The sequence below is a fragment of the Protopterus annectens genome, chromosome 10.part0, assembly GCF_019279795.1.
Source record: "Protopterus annectens isolate FY-2018-M chromosome 10.part0, PAN1.0, whole genome shotgun sequence".
Taxonomy (NCBI): domain Eukaryota; kingdom Metazoa; phylum Chordata; order Ceratodontiformes; family Protopteridae; genus Protopterus; species Protopterus annectens.
This window is the reverse complement of record NC_056744.1, coordinates 827,705,732-827,730,716: the sequence shown is the minus strand read 5'-3', so window position 1 is coordinate 827,730,716 and position 24,985 is coordinate 827,705,732. Positions and strand designations below refer to the sequence as shown.

At 39.6% G+C, this 24,985-nt stretch overlaps 1 protein-coding gene across 1 annotated transcript in view; it reads right to left on the bottom strand.

Moving 5' to 3' along the window:
• PKN2 (protein kinase N2) overlaps positions 1-24,985 on the bottom strand; it is a 2,214,272-nt gene that overhangs the window by 1,587,750 nt on the left and 601,537 nt on the right. The window contains exon 4 of the mRNA XM_044085632.1: positions 22,998-23,136. Coding sequence (XP_043941567.1) covers positions 22,998-23,136 — 139 coding nt within the window. The remainder of the gene's footprint in view (positions 1-22,997; positions 23,137-24,985) is intronic.

The following is a 24,985-nucleotide window of genomic DNA, read 5'->3' as shown; positions in this document are numbered from 1 at the left end:
ATCACAAGATTCTGTATGAGTTTTGTTTTACCCTATGAAAAGTTGTTTGCTAAAATGTATTTTAAGGGAAACAAACGGTATTTACACTTGATTAGGTTCATGAATCTTCACTAAGACATTCTTGGTTACTTTTATCAAGTTCATGTTTCTTTTTTGAAAACTTTTTTATGTTTGACACCCTGTCTACACTAAGTGGACATTTATTTATGCTTTTAATGTAATACAACTTTAAATGTGAAGGTATATTAGTGGGTTCAATTAAGGCAGCTGTTTGTAATTTTGCAACACACACCCCTTTTTTGGGGTTTTAAATTGTGTTTGATGATTTTTTCCTTTGTCTGAAGAAGTCTTACTACTAAGGGAGACGAAAAGCGCTTTACTTTTACATTTTCTAATAAACCTTTGGAGTTTTACACCTGCTGGTTCGGAACCTTTTGGTTTGTTTTTTGACAGTTTGTTTTTCTTCAGTTTTGGAATTATTACTCTGTAAACATGGGTATACCAGCACTTCATTGAGGCATATGTGACTGACTGGCTATTTATTAAGTATTTAATGTCATGGTATACTTCAGTACAGTTGGATTTTTTTGAAGAAACGGTGTACATTTTCCTTTTCCCCACTGGTGCGTGACTATGGAGTTTGTATAAATAGGTTAGTGGGGGTATGGAGGGTGTATTAGACTTGCCCCCAAGCAAAAAAGCTTATAATGTGAGTTTGTTTTTTTAAAGGTTTTTGACTTGTACTTTGTGGCATAATATTTAGAAAAGTATAACTTTTTGTGTGTAATGTGATCAAACATAGGAAAACTGTAGCAGTGGATTTACTGCATACCTGCCTATATAGATAAAAAACATATTTCAGTCAACATTAGACATTGTGCTCCTACATTTAAAAGGCAGTAACCAGCTAGAGAACAGATATAAAACTCTTAAGACTGCGCTTTTAGCAGGAGGAGATGAGGTAAAAATGGTGATATGTAACCAATCTACAGGAAGGTTTCCAAGAATAGATGGTATTCCTGTAGAATTTGAAAGCGAGGAGAACCACTAACATCTTGGAAGAAATCTGTGGTAGCTGTAATACCGAATGTTGGTGAAGACCCATCAGATTCAGCTTCATATAGGTCCATTTCAATTCTATACCATGATTATAAAGTGTTTGTCTATAATGGCTAAAAGAATGGCAAAGGTGATGCCAAAATTGATAGATATGAATCAGTGGGATATTACAGAGGGGAAGCAAACATTTGACAGCCTTAATAGAACAATAATGATCAAGAGGTAAGCAGAATGTTAGAAAATACCACTGTTGGTGGGCCTTGATGCAGAGAATACATTTGGTAAGAACAAGCTGGGATTTTAAGTAGGGCAGTTAAAGGATTTGCATTCCTGACACAATAATAAGGTTAATTAGGAAGGTATATGAGGGATCAGAAGCAAAATTTAAAGTGGTGGGGGGTCCTCGCTGATATAAACAGAGGAAGCAGGCATGTTGTGTGGGGGGTCCTCGCTGATATGAGCAGAGGAAGCAGGCAGGGGTGTTATCTTTTCCCTTTATCTGCATTATATTTGGAACCATTGGCAAATAAAAAAGTACTCAGAAATCCAAGGATATATTTGGTATGGTAACCAAAAAAAGTTGTCTTTATTTGCAGATAACATTTTGCACCTGATAAAACCAGAAAAAGACATTCCAGTGTTGCACAGCATTCTGAGACTGTTTCAAGTCTTTCTGGGATACAAAATTAATAAAGATGAAACAAAGGCAGTAACTGTAAACTATGTATCCACACAGAAATTGGGTAAGCAATACCCATATGTATGTGGGACATGATAAAAAATACAATTGTATTTAGATATGTTATCAGTGCATGTAACCCATACGAATTGCAAGAGTCACTACTGGGCACATTACATATGCTGCAAAAGAGCACTTCTGGCTGACATCAAAGACTGAAACAATACTAGTTTCATGAACTTTAATCGTACTTCGCTTTAGGAGTGGGGTTCATTCCCGTCACGATATTAGGAACTCAAAAAACTTGGAGAAATTAAGAGAGTATGGGTTAAAAAGGATTCTGTTTTGACAGCTAAGAATATGTGGGTAGAGAACTAAACAAAAGATAATACAAAAACTGAGAAATTGGAAGCTCTGTTTTATGGATAGGGATAGTGAGATAACAAGCAGTGAAAATGTCTTTAGTCCCTTTAGTTTTATACACAGTTTCAGGCATATTTTTTTATCAACCAGAGAAGTTGTGGATGGCAATTAATAGAGTTGAAAGATTTTTTCTGGGAGGGGAAGAGGGCAAGAGTCAAGTGGGATAAGTTAATCCTTCCAATAGAACAACATGGTTTGGGATTACATGATTTGAACGGACATTTCAGAAATACACAATTAAGGCTCCTATACATAGCATAAGCAGAAAGCTATAATTCACAGTGGAAAGGGAATAAAAAAACACTGGAGTACTTTATTAGACATCAAAGGAGCAAACAGTTGTAACTAAGGAAATTATTCTTTTGAGCTGGTATATAGGATCTGAACTTACCCTAGCTTACTTGAATCTTGCTACGATTAATGTTTTTGGCTGCCAGAAAAGTTAATAGAAAATGGAAATCAAAATTTAAATCAGCTATAATTTAAATACTGAATATTGTAAAGGAGATTAAAAAACTGGAGCTGGCATATTTTTAGAAAAGAGAGGAGATTAGATGAAATAAATGGAATTTGTGGGAATGGTACATGCAGAATTATTTTCAAGTTTAAGGGAAGGAAGGAAATTAGCAATTTATTCAGTATTGTAGCGAGTGTTAAAAACAAAACCTGTATAATGTATTAAAATTATACTATGCCTTGTTTTAATTTCTATTAATGTATATATACCCATTCCATTCTTAAAATGTAAAAATTTAAAGTTTTACAGTGGAGTTGGCATCATATGCTTTTTTATAACTCTTCAGTGGTGGAACACACAAGATCATTTACCCCAGCATTAACAATGAAAAAGTCATACTCGTATTTCGTACACCTCATGGCCTGGAAGGACCTGGTGATACCCCTTAATTGTAGTTTCTGAGAGACTGCTTATGGTCTGTCAACTTTTTCTTTGCCATTCTGTTGAGTGTAGAGTCTGTATGTCTGCTAGTGATGTCACCGATAACTAGAACCTTTTTGGTATTTACTTTAGCTGTAAGTTCTATCTGCCTTAAAGGCATTACCTTTTTAACTGGGCAATTCCTTACAATGTTATGTGTTGATTTATTGGTGGTGGGCATGGGTGCTATTGTAGCAAAGTATACTGCAAGTTTGTGCTAGTATGAATTTTGTTTGTACTACCTTGGCACATGGGGGATTGTTTACTAATGCAGCCTGAAAGCTCTGCCTCTAGTTTGTGCATGTCTTGCAGATTGTATTGAATTGCTCGTAATTGTGAGACATTTGCTACACTCCCTCAAGACGTCTACAGAGACTGGACTAACCATGGAAACCATTAACAGTCTGTGACTCTAGAGATGGTAGATGGATGATTAGTCCAAGATACTGGCTAAAGAGGCTTGATGTAGTGGAATTGTGGAAGGTTAGTCACTTAGGATGGATTTAGGACAGAGTAGATAGGTTGACTACTGCTGTAAATGGTAGAGTTAGACTAGTGTGGGAGTGAAATAGATAGTGGAAAAGTCAAATTTAATTAAGGTATGAAAAAGAAGATAAACAGCAAAACTGAGAATGTAATGAAGTAATGCTACAGTTTGTAGAGAGATAGACTCTAAGAACTATAAAAAATATTAACAACAATTTCTTTAGAATATAACAGGTAAATGCTAGGCAATCGGGCTGAGACCATTACATACATAAACAGTATCCAGACAATGACAGAAGGTGAGAATCAAACCCTGTACCTCGTGACTGTGAGGTTAACACTTTAACCATTATGCCAACTCCAACCCTGCAAAGTTTGTAATCATTTGGATTTGAACCTACGTGGGGAGAGTCCACTGGATGTCTAGTCTGTCACCTTAGCCATTCAGCCACTACGACTCTCATTTTGACCTGGATAGATTGAATTCAGAATCTTAGGTTATAGGACTAGTCTAGTTCATAGGTTCAGATGTAGGTTCATAGATGAATACTTGGCTGACTGCCCTAAAGGGCCATTTTAAGTTTTGGGCTGTCAGTGTTTTGGGGATTCGCCTTTATGGTTTTGAGATACTGAAATTCGAGATTTCAGTATTTCGAGATTATAAAGGGGGACCATATTTTTTATATATATATATATATATATATATATATATATATATATATATATATATATACACACACACAAGGTTCTATTCTCAGCTAGAGCGTCTTCTGCGTGGAGACATGTGTGAATGGGCGTACCTTCATTAAAGGTTGTGCGTTAGGGCTGGTAACTTGGCACGTAAAACTCCACTACCAATCATTAGCAGACCGGAGTTCTGCTGTGGCGACCCCTAACCGGGAAAAAAAAAAAAAATATATATATATATATATATATATATATATATATGATATAGGAACACGTACATGTATATGTCTATACAGACAGAGATATAGGCATATATAGATAAATATGGGCATCACACACAAAGCTTTGGCCAGATCAAGGAATGCAGTGTATACCACTCTGTCTTCATTCATTGCTTTGGTGACCTTTTCCACACAAAAAAAAAAAAAAAAAATCCACCACTATGAGTAAGCATGACCTACCCTTGATGAATCCAAACTGAGACAGGTACAGTGTTTGGAGGTTCCCTATGCCCTCAAGGATTCCAGGACAAGTCTTTCCATGGATAAGCATACGAGGCTGGTCAGACTTGTGGGTCTGTGGAAAGTCCTCCCTCCTTTACTCAGGGGGATGACCGTAGCTGTCTCCATTTGCTTGTTACAAAACTTGTATGGAGGCTGAAAATGAACATTGTTGTTAGGCATGTGGCTAAATTGTGCTTCGTGCTATTTAAGATGTATCTAGGGATATTATCAGGATCCACTGATGCAGTATTTTTAGCTTTTGATAGCACTTTTAGGGCTTGGTATTGTGTGACAGCTGGAGGCAAGCCAGTTTCAGGCATATCTTGAGGGAAAGAGGGATGAGAGAAAGTTAGAGCTAAATTTATCAGCCAGTAGGTTCACTGTATCTTTAGCCTCAGTGTGGCTAACCATCCTTCACAATCAGCTCAGAGCACTGCTGCGTTGTTTGTTTGAAATTATGAACATAACCTAAAATGCTGTGTGATTGATTGCCTTTGGCTTGATTAGCTATTTTAGCCTCAAACTTGGCTAGTAATAATAACAATAATAATAATAACGTCTGTCGATCAAATCCTCCCAGGCTGATGACTACTGGACCCCCTCTGAATGACACTAAAAACTAAGCCAATCACTGAAGTCAATTATTTTATGTTCATATTGAAACATCATACTTGGAGTAAGTAAAATGCTGCTCATATTCTCATACCTGCCTTGGACAAACAGTCTGAGAGCTCCATCATATCTCTCTCTTCATATAGTCCAGGAAGGTACATCTCATGTCACTGACACCACATGAACTATGACAGAGTTATATTGGTACTTGTTGTTCAAGGACTTGAGAGCATGCCTGATCTGATGGCTCCTGTCACCAGATAACCAACCAACAGTCACTCTTTCCTGGCTCAGCCTCATCATCCAATAACAAGAATGTTTGATTGGGTCAATGTCTACCTTAAGGGCTCATCATCTGTGACTTTGGGATTCCTTGTGCTATGTGCGAAGTAGGCTTAATATGCTGAGCGTGCTTTATGCCAGTATTGTGTTTTGGAGATCTTTGAGATTTAGGCAAGTTAATCTCACACACTGTGATAGCCTTGGAGGTCTGATGTGTAGTATACTGCTGACTATTTTGGTGTCTGTGTTTACTGTGCGACAGATTTTGCCTCCAAAGATGCTATATATATATATATATATATATATATATATATATATATATATATATATATATATATGAATCTCTCACATACTGTGTTATGCTGTTTGAGTAACAGATGATCATCAGACAGCATGAAACAATTCTCTTACAGTCTCAAGATAACCCATCTCAATCAGACTAGCTACAGAAGTTGTGCAGAAGTGCTGGTCAGTAATGACTCTGGGGCAGTGGAAACTATTTCTGCTTGGAGTTTAGTTTTAGAATAATGTTTGGGGTGTTGCAGTGTGCGAGGAGTTATTCTTTTCTCCACCATTGTACAACTGTGGAATTAGTATAATTAAGTAAGAGGATATGGGTGAGTGAAGTCCTCTACATAGGGAATGCAAAAAAAAAAAAAAAAAAAAAAAAAAAAAATTGTCAGATACATTTAACACGTATGAAAGTTTCTATGACATTTCACTCAATGGTTTGCATTTGTGCTGAAATATCCCCTTATAAATATCTAAAAGTTTGGACATATTTAAAAGTACTGTAGCATTGTTTGTTTTCAACCTGTTTTATAATTATGGTTGCATTCTGTGCTTTATCTGAGAACGTATTCGAGCTAAACAGTACCTCCAAGAGTTAAAGCTCGTGAACTGATTTGTACTGTTACAGGGGTGTAATTAAAAGTATAGTACTTCCTGGGGTTAACAGAGTTCGTGAACTGATTTGTACTATGACAGAGCTGTAATTTAAGACCACAGTAGTGATAAGTTGCCAGTCATTTGTGGTAAAACAGTGTTTACTCCTTACTTAATGTGTTTGTTTGCATCCCGCTAGTATGGGCAATTGCATGGGAACCATTCTATGTAATTTAAGATCATAGTAGTGATAAGCTGCCAGTCAATTTGTGGTAAAACAGTGTTTGCTCCTTATTCAATGTGTTTGTTTGCATCCCGCTAGTACGGGCAATTGCATGGGAACCATTTTATGCATAACTAGCCTTAAAATTGTATTAATATCTGTATTTTACCTCTAGCTCTCCTGTATTACTATCTATTACCTCTGGCTCTAATTACTATTCTCTCTCTCTTTACCTCTCCTCAAACCACATTTCATTTCCACATTATCTATACATGCACCCTCTTCAGTCTCTACTCGCACTCCGCTCCACTGGCCTCACACTGGGGCTCTTTAGCTTATCTTTCCCTCCTTAGCCTCTGTTAAGTTGGCGCAATCTGTCTGGGATTTCTTTCAGGCCAACTATCTCTCCTGCTTCTCGCTCCCTCTGTACAACTATCTTGCTTAGTCCTACTTCCTACAGTGTTGCTTACTTGTCTCCCCATTACCCTGTTTATGTAATTCTTCACTATTTCTCCTCATTACCCTGTTGTTCTAAATTTGTACCATCCTCCTCTCTCTCCTCTTTTTACAGCTTCGACGAACAACGTCAATCAAAGGCTGCCTTCTTTTCTGAACCACATGCTGAATCCCTGCTCGGGCTGCATTGTTAACTGATAATTCAACGGCTAGACGCTCAGAACAGCCTCCCTACAGTCTCACAGTGTAGGTACCTGCCTACAGCTTGACGCTGTTATAGTATTATAGTTTTGGTATTAACAGTGGCTTGCACACCAGTGGACCTACCCCAAGGCCGTCTCTACTCCCCATCCTGTCCCCCTTTCATGTTTAAGCTCCTTTAGTTTATTGCTTTTCCCCATGTACGCCACTAGATGGCAGGAGAAACGTAATTATATGTAATACTGCATAACTACACCTTAGAACTAAGGAAAAGAAAAATAGAGAAAAAACAGAAAATTAAAGTATATTACAACACCAGTAAATCAGGAATACATCTATTCCTTGTCCTGCATATTACAAGCATAATATCCCTTAGCAATACGGGAGTGTGTTTCTCCAATTACATGCAATTCTACCCTTTAAATTTTGTTTTTCTTCCATACACAGATTCACTTACATGATTACCAGTATACCAGTGCTGTACCGGGCTGATTGTTTCTGGCACTCCTACCTCCTCCAGTTGAGCCAACCCACTCAGTTAGCCCTCGCTTACTCGGGCTCACTCCGTTCCCACCCACCCCCACATCAATTACATTTATACCTACCCTCATCCCACCTACATGCCTATCCTCCAATCACAACACTCCTCCTCTAAACTTGTCCCACCTTTCTTACTGCCTATAACACTTACAACCATCTTCATCACATCCCTACGCCACTCCCTCTTCACTCTTCTTAGACCCCATCTTATAACACCCTACCTCCACACCTTCTATGTCCTCCTCTACCTCCTTAGAGCAGCCCTCATCCATAACCCAGTTATCCTAGTCACATCTTACTTCCTACATCCAACTATACTTCCCCTATCCTCACTCTTACATAGCAACTTTCATCTTAAAACTTTCTCTCATACTATACTACACAACTATGCCTGTCATATTCAACATCTTTCTTCCCATTCTTACTATCTACCTCTCTCCTTCTAAGATTATCATCGTATCACGCAAACTACCAACCTCCTGCACCATCTTCTTTCACATCATCACACTAACACCCTCCCCAGCTACTCTACAATCTGTACTAGTCTTTATAAAACTGATCTAATTTTACATAAACTCATCACCTTCCCCTCACACCATAGCCTCCCATACAACCACAACCAAAAATTTTTCTGTAACCCAAAAAAGAAGTTTCTACCTATCAATTTCTCTATCCTCAATAGTCTAGCCCTGTGTGGTGACATGTATCATAACCCTGGCCTTTCTCCTATGTCTCATAACTCCCCGGGCTCCACAATATCCCTAAACGTCACTACAATTAACCGCCAAAGCATTAGAAACAAAATTCCTCAACTGCTTGCCTGGTTAAGTCAACATAAACTAGACTTCGCCACCATCACTGAAACCTGGCTAAAACCATACATCAAGAATTCTGAATTTCTACCCTGTAACTATTCCTGCCTCAGAACTGATAGACTACATAAAAACGGTTGAGGCATTGCCTTATTATTTCCAAGTACCTTCATAATAATCCCATATTCTAAACCAAATCCCCTCTTTTCCACTGCAGAGCTACTAGTCTCCTTCCTAAAACTTAATGACTGTAAAACCCTTTGCATCATAGTCATCTACATTCCCCCAGGCAATAATATTCTTATTCTGGAAGATATTCTTGCCTGGGCATCCAACAGTATAAAAAAATGAAACAGTCATCCTAAGCAACATCAATATTAACTGGTTAGATATTACCATAACCCCTCTTCTGATATTAACCTCCACATCTATACTCCGCTAATCTCCGACATTACCAGACCCAACAGGAAAAACAAAGGCTCAATCCTGGTTTCAGACCCAGAAAAAAATCTCCTCCGGGACACACCCATATAGTATTAGTGACCACTCCCCAGCATTCTTAATATGCAAGCCCACTTCCATACCTAACATATACCACAACTGACTCACCAGAGATCTATCCCACTTCTCTCCAATTACCTTCAATGACATCCTGCAGAACACTAACTGAAATGCACTAAAATTTCTCCCACTCAGTGAAGCTGTAGAATATTTTAATTCTACATTTCCCAGGGTCCTAAATAATCTTGCTCTAGTCTGGCTAAAGAGGGTCAAGGTAAAACACGCTACTTGGCTTACAAAATCCATAATGCAAGTAATATCCTCTAGGGACAAAGCCTGGAAAACCAGGCAAAAAAACAAAACACTTTCTAACCTCACACAATATAAACAACTTCACAATCAGGCCAAACGCTTAGTTATCAAAAACAAAAAAGAATATTTCCAAGCGATCCAAGACAAACGCAGACTAAATCCCAAGAAATTCTGGGGATCAATAAACTCCATTCTCCACCCAGGATCTAACAATAACCAATGCCCTAACCCATAAAAAAACCCCTCTCAACTAGCCTCCCTATTTAATACATACTTCATCAATACCATTCCTAAACTTACTACCACCTTCCCTCCCATCAATAATGACCGTCCAGGTAAACCATTAACACTTTCCCCTACAAATCTTCTACCTGCTTTCACACACTCACCCATAGCCACCTCCACCATTAAAAAACTTCTTCTCAAACTCAAACACGGTACCAACACCCCAGACAACTCTCAGCATCCTCCTCAACAGGTCCATTAAAGAATCTTGCATACCTGATATCTGGAAAAAGACATTTGTCCTTCCACTTCATAAAGGCGGCAATAACTCTGACATCTCAAACTTCCATCCTATTGCCATTCTCTCCACATCTCAAAAATAGCAGAGAAATGTATTCATACTCAGTTGCTCAGCCATCTGATAAAACACCAAATCCTCTATCTCACTCAACATGGCTTCAGGCCTGGTCAAAGCACCAACACTGCCCTCATTTCCTTTTTGGATACAGTAAACAGGGTTCGGGATGCTGGCTCCTTAGTGTCAGCACGCTTTCTTGATTTTTCAAAGGCATTAGTGGCGCAGCATGATACCTCTGAGATCATCCATGTGCAACTAACATTGGGCAAATCTGCAATGCAAACTGTGGCCTGCTACAGATCACCCTCCCTGACCCACGACCACCACTCCACGTTTCTGGAGACACTGGAAAACATGAAGGTCCTACTGAACATCCTGATATTCAGCAATTTCAATTACCCTACCATTAACTGGGAAAACTACTCCAATACAAACTCCCAGGCCCAGCGCTTCCTGGAATTCATCAACTCAAAATGCCCTGGATCATCTGGCAAACTCCCCTACCAGGGGTGAAAACATATTGGACCTGGTCATCACAAACATGGGTGACAGGTGTTCCACATCGGAGGTCAAGCCGTCACTGGTTAGATCACATCATAAACTAATCACTCTGGATGTCCACCCCCCACCACCACCTCCAACTAAGGAAACCACAGTAAAAAACTTTTCTAAAGAAAAGTTCACCTTACTTAAGACAGAGGCGGCAAGTTTCACAGCCCCCACACTAAAGGATGACGCTGCCCAAGATGCAGAAACCTTTACAAATGCACTCTATGAGCACCTACAAGGATGCATGGATCGTGCCATCCCTAGCAAAACCAAGACTCACTCCTCTAAGAGAAGGAAACCAGACTGGTGGACCCCTGCCATAAACAGGCTATAGCAGGAGGAAACTAGTTTCAAAAAAAAAGCAAATCCCAAGAAGGAAAGACATCCTTGATCAGTATCAGTAAGAAACTAAGGTCCCTCATAAAATTATCCAAGGCTTACCTCGAAAGAAAAATAGCCAAAGATTCAAAAGATAACTACAAAGCCTTCTTTAGCTATGTTAAGAATCTAAGTGGCAACTCGCAGATATGCACTGAACTAGTGCAAAATAGCACAAAATATACTGAACCTACTGATATTGCCAACATCTTGGCAGATAGATTTAGTGCAAACTTCACCCCCCTCTCACCCCCAAAAGAACCCACAGCAATACTGGAAAAGTGTAGTGTCCCGGAAATCACAGACACACAGGTGAAAATAGCCCTTTCAAAAGCCAAAAACACAGCGTCAATGGGGCCAGACGGTGTCCCAGGCTGCGTCTTGCACGAACTACAGAATGAACTAACCCCCCACCTAAATACACTGTTCAACCTCACCCTCTCCACAGACTACATGCCCCCACAGAATGGCGCACAGCAATGGTTATTCCACTCCACAAAGGAGGGGCCACAATTGACCCTGGTAACCATCGCCCCATAAGCCTGACTAGCCTGGTCTGCAAGGCTATGGAGCGCATAATCATGGAACTCACTAACAAAGACATTGGGAACCTCCAAACACTTGACCCGACCCAGTTCAGCTTTAAGGGCAGATCATGCTTACTAAACCTGGTTGACTTCTTCAAGACAGTCACAAAGGCCATAGATGAGGGAAAGGTTGTTCACACAGCCTACCTTGACCTCGCCAAGGCTTTTGACACCATTCCCCACTTCGGTATTACACAAAACCTCACTAGCCTGAACATAAACCCCTACGTCATGAGATGGGTTGCCAACTGGCTTACAAACAGAACTCGCACAGTAAGAATAGTGGGCTCCAGGTCCAACTCTAAACCAGTCACAAGTGGTGTCCCACAAGGCCCGGTCCTGGGACCCCTACTGTTCGGCATATACTTCTCAGAAGTACAAGCAAACATAGGAGGACTATGGCTAACCAAGTTCACCGATGACTGCAAACTGGGTGCCATAACTGACTCTCCGGCTGACACGGACATCCTCCAAAAGGGCCTTACTGAGACGGACATCTGGTGTCAAAGTCATGGTCAAGCTAAATGCCAAAAAATGCAAGTCATCCCGTTTGAGAAAAACAAAACACCCACGAATTATAACATAGGTGGCAGCCCCCTTAATACAGAAGAAGTAATAAGAGATCTGGGGACCCAGGTAGATAGTAATCTCTTCTTTGACAATCATATTGCCAAAGTAGTTAGGAAATCCTTCTATGTGGCCCATCTAATCACTAAAGGGTTCGCATTTAGAAATAAAGAGGTTATAGTGCCCCTCTACTCGCCACTCATCAGACCCATCATAGAGTACAATGCCCCATTTGGGATGTACCTCACAAGACACTTCCAACGGCTGGAAAGACCACAAAAGTACCTCACCAAGAGGATTACTGGCCTCAAACCTATGTCCTATGCAGCCCGACTGGAAAAACTCTGGCTGTACTCAGTGGCATATCGCTTACTCAGAGGTGATCTCTGCCTGACTTACAAAGCCATGTCCAACTCAGAATTGATAGACATGCTCCACCTAAAGAATCCAAGCCACTGCGAGCCACGCATTCTAGTGAGCTAAACCTCACCATAACAATAAATAGAACATACGGCTGGGATAGATTCCTGTCACAGAGACTCCCCATGCTTTGGAACAAAATTCCAAACTACATTAGGCAGAGCCCCTCATTAACACTCAAGAGAAACCTTGACGAGTGGATGGGTAACAGAAAATACACCCCTGGGATCACTTCACTGGCACTGCTTGACAAAGGATCGGTTAATTAATCAATGGGGCAGCGAAAGCAGACACACTCTGGCTAGGCTTATAAATGCCCTCGGGCAGATAGCCTAGTACCTACCTATGAACCAATATGACACCATATCCCACTCCCTTCTGCTTACTAAACTCTCTAACCTCGGCCCATCTTCCCCCACCCTACAATGGTTTACTAATTACCTCAGTAATAGGCAGCAATCTACTATATGGCAACACTCCTCTTCCCCTTTCATAAATACTAATACCGGTGTCCCCCAAGGTTCAATACTGGATCCCCTCTTATTCAGCACATTTGTTAATAACTTTCATACCACTCTTACCCATAGTACTGTTATCCAATATGCAGATGACTCCACTATCATCTGCACTTCTAAATCTGCCACTGCACTACATCTCACCCAAGAAGCGTTTTCATGCACAGAAACCTGGATGTCCCAGAACCATCTTGCCCTCAACCCCAACAAAACTAACTTTTTACCCCCACAAAATCTAACTCTGCTGACAAGTCACTGTTCTCCATTCACTCCCAAACTAACACTATCATTGAAATTGTCCCTAGTTCCAAATTGCTAGGTGTCATCATTGATGACAGATTAACTTTCGATCTTCACATATTCAGCAACATAAAAAAAAAAAAAAAAAAAAAAAAAAAAACTAGGTGCCTTGTACAGGCACATTTTCTCAGCCTCTCTGCTAAAAAAGCCCTGGCCTCATCCTTCCTGCTTCCTACTCTGGTACATGGCACCCCCATCCTCACCAATCTACAGTCCTCCTTGAGAACAAAACTAGACTCCTGCTACAACAAAGTCACCAAATTTGCTACTAATGCAAAATTTTCTACCCATCACTGTACCTCTCTGCATCAACTAAATTGGCTAGAATCCCCCCACTATCTCACTTTTCTACAACTAACCACTGCCCACAAGCTAATCTACCATTCAGAAACCTGCCCTTCCCTCTCCTCCATACTATATATCATCCTAACTGAAACCTCAGGTACAAAAACAAAATGCTTCTGTCTATCGAGAAGCCTAAGCTCTCAGCTGGCCAAATGTTGTATTCCTGCACTGTATCCAAATTTATGGAATAATCTCCCCCATTCACTGAGAACTATCAGTAATTTTGCCTCTTTTAAGAAATCCCTCAAACTACATCTCTCCTCTCAATGGTTATGCTCCTGCACCCAAATAAATAACCCCAACACCTGACTTATTCTCTTCTGTGCCTCACCTTCACTATTCTATTGCTATCTTTTACTTCCCTTCCCTTCTCTCAGATTTAACTTCTGCTTTCCTGTCACATTAGCTTTTTCTTTCCCTCCTTGGCCCTCTATTCTCACACTAAAATGAACTCCCCTCTTCTATGTTCCTTGAGATGTATATTATACTATTGTGTGGTTAGAATGTATACCAGTTACTAAGTCTACTTTAGTATTTTACACTAATGAGTGATTTGAAGGTACATCAGTTACTAAGTCTACCTTAACATGACTGTAATACTACTGCTTCATATTCTTTAAGTGTAGTAATATTTTATGTGTATTAATATTTTCATTGCATGTAATTTTGTGGAGCTTTCCTACCGGGCCATCACTGAAAATGGTTCTTGCTAGGCCCAATGGACTTTCCTGGTAAGTAAGTAAATGAATAAATAATCTGTTCTGTCCCCAGAAAAATAACTTCAGCTCCCCTGCTCCTATCGCCATTTCCTACACATCTACCTTCAGTACATACTTAATACTGCTTACCTCCTTGGTTCCTGTTTGCACTTCATGTACAGTTGCAAAAACAGGACCAAGGAGACAAGCAATATTAAGTACATGCTAAAGGTAAATGTGAAGGATGTGGGATGGGAGTAGGGAACAACAGAAAAATATTGAGGGGTGTATAACAGAAATGTTAATGGATTTTGGCCCTGTTACTAGAGATCCAAAATCATACTTTAAATGAGGTATGAGGATCTGAAGTGGCACTGCCCTTCCTATTTAAAATAATTCTTACCAGTACTATATCAGTCCACTGGGACTAGGCTCAGAATTTGATAACTTTTCATTACAAAAAGAATGCATAAGAGAATTTAGATGTCTAGAAACCAACTGTAATTTAACTTTCTAAGACAGTGGAATATTGTGAGGCAGAATGACAGGGATGGTCCAAATGCTAACTAGAAGCAGCAGCAGCATGCAGACATTAAAATGCAGAGCATTTTAGATACTTGTACTATTTTGAGATTTTTTTTGTTAGGAAGGGAGAATATTGAAGGGGCAGGTGTGCACAAGAAATTTTTAGAAGAATTCTGAACAAAGTTAGTCTGCATTTTGTGTTACAGGTATTTGAAAGGATGTGGAGTCTGTGCACTTCTTTCCACATACTGGAGTCAAACTCTCCTTCGACTTTGCTCTCTAATTTAGCTCAGTGAACTTAAACCTTGTGCCACAGAGAAAGCTTTTAAAATTTCAGTTCTTCAGTGGGTGAGAGACGGTGAAAAGGAAGTTTTGGCGGGTATCTGGTTACATAATTTCAAGCAGCAGCAGGTTTCAGACAACTCCTTTTTATCTTTACCGCAGTTTAAGACCCAATGGTACAAAAGTCTGTAGATGAAGTACAACAGGATACTGCATCTGTATTAGGTACTTATTAATGCTGATGTTCAACCAAGTCCACACCTGCAGTAGTGATGACTTCTTGGGACTTCTGAAAAACGATAGACATCGGGCCTGTCTTCCAGAGTTCTGTACTCTTCTTCCTGATTAGGTGGATACCCTCCCACCTGGAGTCATAACTACTCCCTCTCAGAATTTCAACTCTAAGGACCTCTAAGCTTCACCTTTTAGTCTTGCCTTTTTTTCTTGTAGTGGGATCGCCTCTCCTTAACTAATTTTCCTCTGCTTTATTTTCAGGGAGAGGACAAAGCTTCTGTGGAATAATTCCTACTATTTATAGCCATGGTACTGTAACAGCTGTTTCACAGAATGCAAAGTCTTGCCCTTCTCCTCATTCAGCTTTTTAAGCATCTGTTCTGCAGAGGGTTCAAAATGCAATTCACTCTCAACTGTGGCACTGAGGAGCTGAAATTTAAAATGGTTTTGGTAAGGGGTAGTCCTCAGCCAGGCAAGCATCCATGCCACTAAACCCAAAACCAGACACCCTACAAGATGTACCAGCACCAAAGCCACATTTGATGGAGCATTTTGCCACCTAGAAAGACAACTGTAGAACAGAATTTCTCAGCATTTTGTCTGGTACTGCCCCAGTCTTGCATAATGGACCCTTTGCAAACATTCATGAATAACATACCTGGATAAGCAACAGTATTTTTATAATATCTGCAGAAACCGTGCAAAAAAAAGTCCAAGTTCCTTTGAACAGGGGTTTGGATTCTGCCTCCAAAGTTACACAACTAATAAATGTGTATAACCACAATCAAAAACAGAGCCAGTGATTACCCTTTGTTGTATTTAATGAAAAACATGTTCAAAAAGACACAATCTGTACTCTAATAAAAAACGAAGAAATTCACCAATATTCTCTGCCACATTATTAAAACACAAGTAGTGTAACAAACGTTATTAAAATGCAAGTAGTGTAACATTAAGAACAAAAGAGAGACCTTATAGCAGCATGCAATAAATAATCCTCTCAACCACATGCTGATACTATGGGACGTCCAGGTGGATCCACCATACTTTTTTGTGTTTTTAGAACACAAAAGTAAGCCATCATATTCTCTTTAACTGCAATAACTCTTTATAGATGTCTACTGCTTCTAAATAACTGTCCATCCCTACTAATGCATAAACATGTCTGTCACTTAAATGGACATAGCACATTTCTAAACATTGCATATAATTCAATATCACTAATGTACCCCCTTTGTCAGATGGTTTAAAAATAAGTTCTCTATTTTGACTCAATTTCTGCAAACTTAACCATTCTGCTTTGCTCAAGTTGCATTTAAAATTCCATTTACACCTTTTTACCTTACCACATTCTTTTTCAACAGCAAATTGTAATGCATCAGAAAACTGCTGGATACTATCATGGTATTTCTTGGTGAACTGGTGGTTGAACCAACTGTGTCCAATTCTCTCACCTGAGGTACTGCTGAACATTTTGGGTTAGGTAACTCCAGGAGATCCCTATACATCATCAGGGAATCTAAGAATTCCTCAGACTCCCATGTGAAGTGATCTTTCAATCTAATGAGTATTACCAAATGACAATTTCTCTGGTGCGGAGGGCAGGGGATAAGTTGTCCTCAGTGACAAGCTCATGACTGGAAGAACACAAGCCGGTTCATTACCTCTAAGTCAGAGGAATCTGATTTGAAGGGCAGGGTTCTCCCTTCTCAAGACTGGGATCCATGACAGTGACTCATGCTCCGAAGACAGCTGCAGGTCCAACTTCATTAAGTCCAGAGAGGGAGCCTGGGAAACAGAACTGGATGAAGGACCACTAAGCTCATGTTGATGCACGTTAGTGGCATCCAACGCCTGGATACCTTGGGCCTAAATTTGGTAATAATCACCTTCAAGGTTCCTGAAAATGGGTAGATGCCAGCCACTTCAATTTTAGGAATCTGATGCATCCTTATATACAAATACTGATGGATAGTGCCATCTGTCTTAGAAATCATGACAAGCATCTGAACCAGCCACCCAGAAGGAAGTTTCTAGATCGACCAATGATTGGAGGATTTTAGTTCTGTAGGATTTGCGGTCATCTGAGCATGTGGTGATCTTGTATGGTGCAATGCAGGGGCATTAAACATATGTAGGCATCAGGGTTTGGGGTTGCAAAAACACCTCACAGGACCCAATGTCTTCCAACCTGGAATGCCTTTGGCATCTGACTGGCTACATCTTCCTCCCTTAATAACATCTCATGAGGACACTTCTCACTTATTTTTGTTGGCCATCACTAATGGATTTGGAAAGACACCATGGTGGCCTTGGTCAAGAAGAAAAGCCTTCTCTAACTCTCAAGTAATCTTGGACATGATCTTAGCTCACCTTTACTAATAGTCTTCTGACGGACGAGAGAATACAGAGGACACGTAGAGATGCTGCACTTAGGCCCCAAGCAAACAAACACTGGTGTGGAATCCTTTTTGGCATTACCTGCCAAACAAAAAACTACAGAAGGTAGAACTTGCACACAGAACAATCCTCAGCAGGGTACTTACCTAAAAACTCTAGAATCAGGCCAAATAAGCATGATGAAGACTACCACAGAAACACTGATTTGTATTTGTATGTCCTTTATACAACTGACTTGCTGATGTCCAGGTAGGTCAGTATCTGTTCTATTTTGTATGTGTGTGTGTGTGTGTGTGTGTGTGGGGGGGGGGGGGGTGATGTGAAGCTCTCACTGCCAGTCTGGATGTTAGGTCCTTCTCTGACAGACATCCCAATAACCTACCAAATACTGCAACAATGGACATGACAACAAATACCCACACCATAGTCACTTTCGAAATCAGAAATGTGAGAAAAAAAAAGGAGCATGACTTGAAAGTACAAGGTAGAAGACTCAAGGAAGACTAAAGCAAGTTTTTTTTTTTTAAGAAAGGGTAGTGGATGACTGTAAAAGACTTCTTGAAGAGGTGGTGACATATAAAACCATTCACTTTAAAATGCATACAACAGGCATAACACAATTTTCATGCGGACAGAAAAGGAAATGAAAATCAACCGGTTAAGTAGGATGTACATCTTACCTAGAAAGTAAGGAAAGAGAGAGACTGGGATGATCTGAGTATACATGACAGCAAGTGCCTTTCACAGATCTACTGAGAAACATCCACAGTACTAAAGACCCAAAAAGTACAAAGGCAGCAGTGCCATCAACTCTGCCTTCGGACGTTTTACTATCTTAATATAAGTAATTAATTCAGATACCTACCCACTTTATCCAGCTCAGGGTCAAAGGAGAGCTAAAGTTTACCCAGGCACTCAATGAGCACAAAAAAGGTTCTGGATAGGATGCTAGTATATTACATGAAAAGAAAGAGAGAGAGACACCACCACCCACCCACCCAAAGCACACCTTTGAAAACCTGGATGGCATCAAGACAAAAGCTACTCTGACATGAAGACGCCACAAAAAGCCCTCCAACCCACCCCATCAAGAAATTAACTTGACAAACGTTGTTTTATTAACATAATAATTGTTTAAAAATCTCCCGTATGAGGAAGACAAACACTGATGCACTATCCAAAACAAATAGTCTGTTTTCTAAATTAAACCTACTGTCATTGTGAAAACAACGGCTAAATTCATTACCAAAGGAAAATTTAAGACCAAATATGACAAATTGTAAGCAATATGCATCTCAATTCTTATATGATTTCAATGCAGTATGAACTCTGTAATAAAAGCATTTTAGTGTGTAGAAACTTCTATTTTTAGGAAGACTGTAAACAGTGTATGCCGTATAGCCAAGGAGAAGACTTGTAAAACGAAAAAATGCTCACAGGGTGAACAGTCACCAAAAACAAACAATCAATGCACTGTAGACTGTTAGTTCGTCACTGAAGTAAATAAGAATGCAGACTCCAGGTATCACATAAAATTGGAAACTTTATAAATTCCAAACAAAAGAAGAATGCCAGTTACATAAAGACAGTCAAGCACTTCTTCAACCTAGGACTTCTTCAGAACCGTTTAACTTGCATATAAAACCTCTTATTTAAAAATCAAGCAGTTATGTGATGGTTTAGTTAAGTACAACATTTAAAATTTTTAAGACTGTTACATTTAAGCATGTAAAATGCAATTTACTACAAGATACAATACAAAAAATATCAACCAACCTAAAAATTCTGTGAAACAATATGTGACAAAATGAATGAATAAAAACAATAAAGTAGTGAACTAAGCATTGTTCATCAACCCTTATATGTTTGTGAGTTACTCAAATGTGACAACAAACAGCAAAAATTCATACAAAGTATATATAACAAGTTTTGAATCATTCTGAAAGATCCCTTCTCAAACTATATTTTCAAAGTAGGGATCCAAATAAGCCTTAATATGTGTTGCATGATTGTTTATTTATAGTTCAGCTGATAACAGTTCAAGTATCGGTGCCAATGAGGAGTAGTCATTTAAACCTGGAACTGCCATGGCATTCATCCTGAGTTGACAAACTGTAACACCAGATGAATAGTGTACATAGCAATTTGCTCAAGCTGTAAATATTTATACACTGGAAAGGCAGAAAGGCTTTTCCATAAATATATTTATGCATATTTACATGCAATTGCCAAAAGCAATATGAAATAATGCCATTTATAGACACAGTGAGATCTGCCCCAAATTTACGAAGTTTAAGTTAGGTATTTTAGAAACAATACCTTAGAGCATCAGAGGGAGCCAGCTGGGAAACACAGATAGAGAAAAAAAGAGCTTATTTGGCAAGTGAGGATGAATGCCACCGCAATTTCTGTTTAAATGACCACATGTACTGCAGTGGTGGTGCTGCGGTAGCGTTGTCGCCTCACAGTTAGACGCTGCCAATTCGATTCTCAGAGTGTCTTCTATGTAGCGACATGCCGTGAATGGGTGTTCCTTCGTTGAAGGTTGTGCGTTAGGCCTGGCAAGCCAGTACGTAAAAAGCTACTGCCAATCATTAGCGGACCCCTAACTGGGAAAAGCCGAAAGACACAACAACATCTCAACGGGAACAATACTTAATCAGTTGAACTATAAACAGAGAAACAACCAAGCAACACATATTAAAGTTTATCTGGATCCAGACTTTGAAAAGAGAGTTTGAGAAGGGATCCTACAGAATGATTCAAAAACTTACACACACCTTGTGTGAATTTTTGCTATTTGTTTTCAAGTTTGAGTAACGCACAAACATATAAGGGTTGGTGAACAATGCTTAGTTCACTACACTGTATTTACTCATTAATTTTGTCACATACCGTTTCACAGTATTTTTAGGATGGTCAATGTTTTTTGTACTGTATCTTACTGCAAATCACATTTTACATGCTTAAATGTAACACTGTCTCTTTAAAAATGTTAAATGCTGTACTAATTGAACCATGACATGACTGCATGATTTTTACATAGAAAGAGGTTTTATATGCAAGTTAAACAGTTCTGAAGAAGTCCAAGGTTAAATGGCCGAAAGCGTTTAACCATTTTTATGCAACTGGCAATCTTTTTTTGTTTGGAATTTATACAGTCTCTGTTTTTATGTGATATTGGGAGTCTGGGTTGTTGATGACTGTTCACTACGCAAGCCTTTTTTCGTTTTACAACTACTGTTTATGAGCGTTTGGAAGACTTGTCCATATCCCTTGGGATCACACTGATAAAAATTAAAGCACGCTAAATGAGCAAGCCTCAGCAATCTCAAAACATTACAACAATCAAAACATTCAGATACTCAATTCATCCATCCCCTTTTCCCATTTTTTGCACATGGGGTCTGACAACTGGTAGTCCTGCCTCTGTTGTTCTTTCATACCACACATACACACACCTATGGCCAACTGAGTGCATGTCTTTGAAATGTGAAGAAAACCAATGCAAACACAGGAAGGACATGCAACTCCACACAGAAAGCAACACAGTCAAGAACTGAACCACAGAAGCTATAAGGCAGCAACACTACATGCTCAACACCTGCGCTGCCCACTTCACCATATTCAATGACAAACACTTTTTTATATAAACAAGGTACTAGTTATGGAGAAATCTACCAAAAGATGTAGGACTGAGCCAGCAAATTATGATCCTTGGCAGTACATTTGAGTGCACACAAAGTTTCACCAACCCTAGAGCACGCAAAATATAAAAAGAAATACAAAAATCACTCAAGTACTTCTGGTGTAAAATAAAAACACAGGACTCTGACAGAGAACTCAATCTATGCTGCAACGCTCTGACCTGTAGGCTTCCACAAATCTTTTCATGTTGCACAATGGCTGCATCTCAACACTTCAGTACTAGAATACACCTGGGTCTAAAAGTTACATAATAATCTGTTCACCACCCTTGGGTCAAAATTCCTTTCATAACTGGGACATGGAAGACGATCAGCGCCCTACACTCCAGCCAAAGTACTTCAATTATATTGCTAGCATTTCAACTTCACAATACACTTGGATTCCTCCATATACACAATCCCTTTGCCCCTCTGTCATGCATATACAGCCTTCCCCAACTAACAATATGTTGCAATCCTTAGCTGCCCCTAACCATGGAGGTTTAACGACTGCCATGTTTGCACAACGTCACTTAATGGTAATAACAGCTACTACAAACCGACATGCTATTACACATCCTTAGCTCCTTCTCAAAACTATGCTCAACTACAAGACACAATGGCATACCAATGAACAATAAGGGCAACTACCTCCCTGCCCCCTCCCAACTCTGCCCCTCCTGTCAAAGGATCACTAGCCCCCTCCACAGCCAATCGACCCATTAATTCCCCATAATCTAGTGCCAGCTAGGAGGGGCTAATATTCAAACAGCCATCAGGGATGGCTCAAGCTTTTTCCTCTTTTAGTTGCCACCATCCTTAATGCACCCCACGGCGAGAAGTAGGGTTGAAATGACACTGGAGGATCCCCCTCCAAGAATCCCTGAAACCCCCATCCCCACCCCCACAGACTCTGAACTACCCAGTCTCCACTAAGATGTTACCACTGGGAAATGTGTCCCCAAGTGTGTGCAACCTCTCCCTACCCCTGGGAGAGGTAAGAAGGCCATACCCCTTCACTCCTCCTTCTGCATCTGGCACCTCCAGAAGCTAATTGAACCCTGGTTATCTGGAACACAGCTGGGAAACCATACCCTGCACCACAGAGATCAAAGTACAATCACTTTTTAAAGCTTTTAATTTGTCCTTTATAAACACCAGAAACCATAAGTAGTATGCTTATTTTAAACTTTATGAAAAGTTTAATATAAATGGTCTTCTAACACAAGCAAAACAAAATACAGTTTTGTTTCTAGATTCAAACTAGCACCATCAAGCAACAGATGGTAATAATTTACTTGTCTTTAACTTCACAGTTACTAATTCTTACCTATTCCATCATTATTATCAAATGCCAATTCACTTGTCTGGATTGTCTGAATTGCCTTAAGAATTTGCATTCTAATTACTTCTATTTTTGTCTTGCTGTCCTGAAGCATCTGCTGTGCAGTTGCAAGCAGTTTTCGATCCTATAGAACAAAAGCAAGAGTTAAAAAAAAATGCAAAGGACACAAATTTAGCAATGACAATTACTGGCACTTCTTACACTCAGTCTTTAAAATTATGATGAAATAATTCAAGCAAACCTTACATGTCATCAGATGAGGAAAGTTGTAAATTTAATGTCCTTTATTTACTCCTCCAGTATCAAGAAAACATAAGCAATACACATATTAAAGTTGAGAAAAAATGTACTGCACAAGAAACAAAGGTTACTGAGGTAATGCTAACTTCATGGAGGACTGCACTAAGACCGTAAATATATTCTTCCTCAAAAAATACAGCAACTTCAATGAACTCAACTGAACCATTAATGAATCAGCTGGAGACCAGGCATATTTCTAGTCTCAGGAAAAAAAACTCCACTCACTGAAGTTCATACACTTTCAGAATGTTTTAACTATCTTACCCACCGATAATTATCTGTTTTAAGGTAGCACCTTTAACCGTACCTCTCACATGTCCCTGTTCTTGCAGAACATCTCACACTTTCTGGCTCATATTCTACCCTGTTCACTGTAAAATGTTTTATGTTCTGATTATAATCAGTCAGCAATGGTAGACATCAGAATTCCACACTTGGTATTGTTCACAAAATGCATGTCAATGCAAAACAGGTTCCATGACTTTTTTAAACTGAATTAGTGAAATATTTTTAAAATAAGCTGATTAGGGGCCTTTGTCTCTACTTTTAACTTTCTCCAGAATTCTTGAACAAAGTTGTTGAGGTATGGCTTTAACATAAACTGAGGTGGTGGTGCTGCGGTAGCGTTGTCGCCTTACAGTAAGACGTTGTCCCGTTTGATTCTCAGCTAAAGCGTCTTCTGTGTGGAGACATGCGTGAATGGGCGTACCTTCGTTGATGATTGTGCGTCAGGGCTGGCAACTCTGTACGTAAAAATCTACTGCCAATCATTAGAGGACCGGAGTTCCGCTGTGGCGACCCCTAACTGGGAAAAGCCAAAAGATACAACATAACGCGTGATTAAAACAAGTGCACAGCTAACATACCCATCCATAAAAGAAAAAGCTGGCTCTGAAATGACAGAGATTGTGACCTGAGTACACCCCAGATCATCTACAGGTGCTGGAACATCCATTGGTGGGAGATAATTCTGTCACAAAATTGTACCTTAGGAATACATAGTAAAAAGTCCCTTGGGCAAAGTCTAGGATTGCATCCCTTACAAACCTTGCAACCAAGGGAAATCAGGAAGCACCAGTTTATTAAGACGTGTGCATGCAAAACAGCTGAAATTCTTAGTTTGCAGCATCAAGAACTCTCAAAGGCTCTGACACAGCAAGCACTATGCGTTTCAGCATTCAAAAAAAACTACTGATAGCTACTACATGGACACCAGGTTAATAGTAAAATATCTGAAAGAAATACATATGCACATGAAGACTCAGAATATGCAGAAAGGTCCAGTTTTTAGATAATAAAGCTAAGAATTTCTCCTTTTCAAAAGGAGAAAGGAAATCGACCAAATTTTGCTGCTGACATAAAAAATAGGTTAGAGAGACAGATATGCATCTAAAGTATCTCCATACTCTGGAATAGGCTCCCCATCTAAATGAAACAGAGTCCATGTCAAACCCTATTTAAGAGGAACCTTGACTAAATGGACAGGAAATTGGAAATTCGACCCTGTCAGGCCTCCAATGTCTCAGACACAGACAGACAGTAACGCCCAAAATAGCATATCTCCTCAGATAACTTCGAGAAGTATCCCAACATATCCCATAATACAAAGGGACACAACTGGGTTAAGGCTGCACGGCTAGGCTTATGAAGGCACTTACGGTCGTTAGACTAAT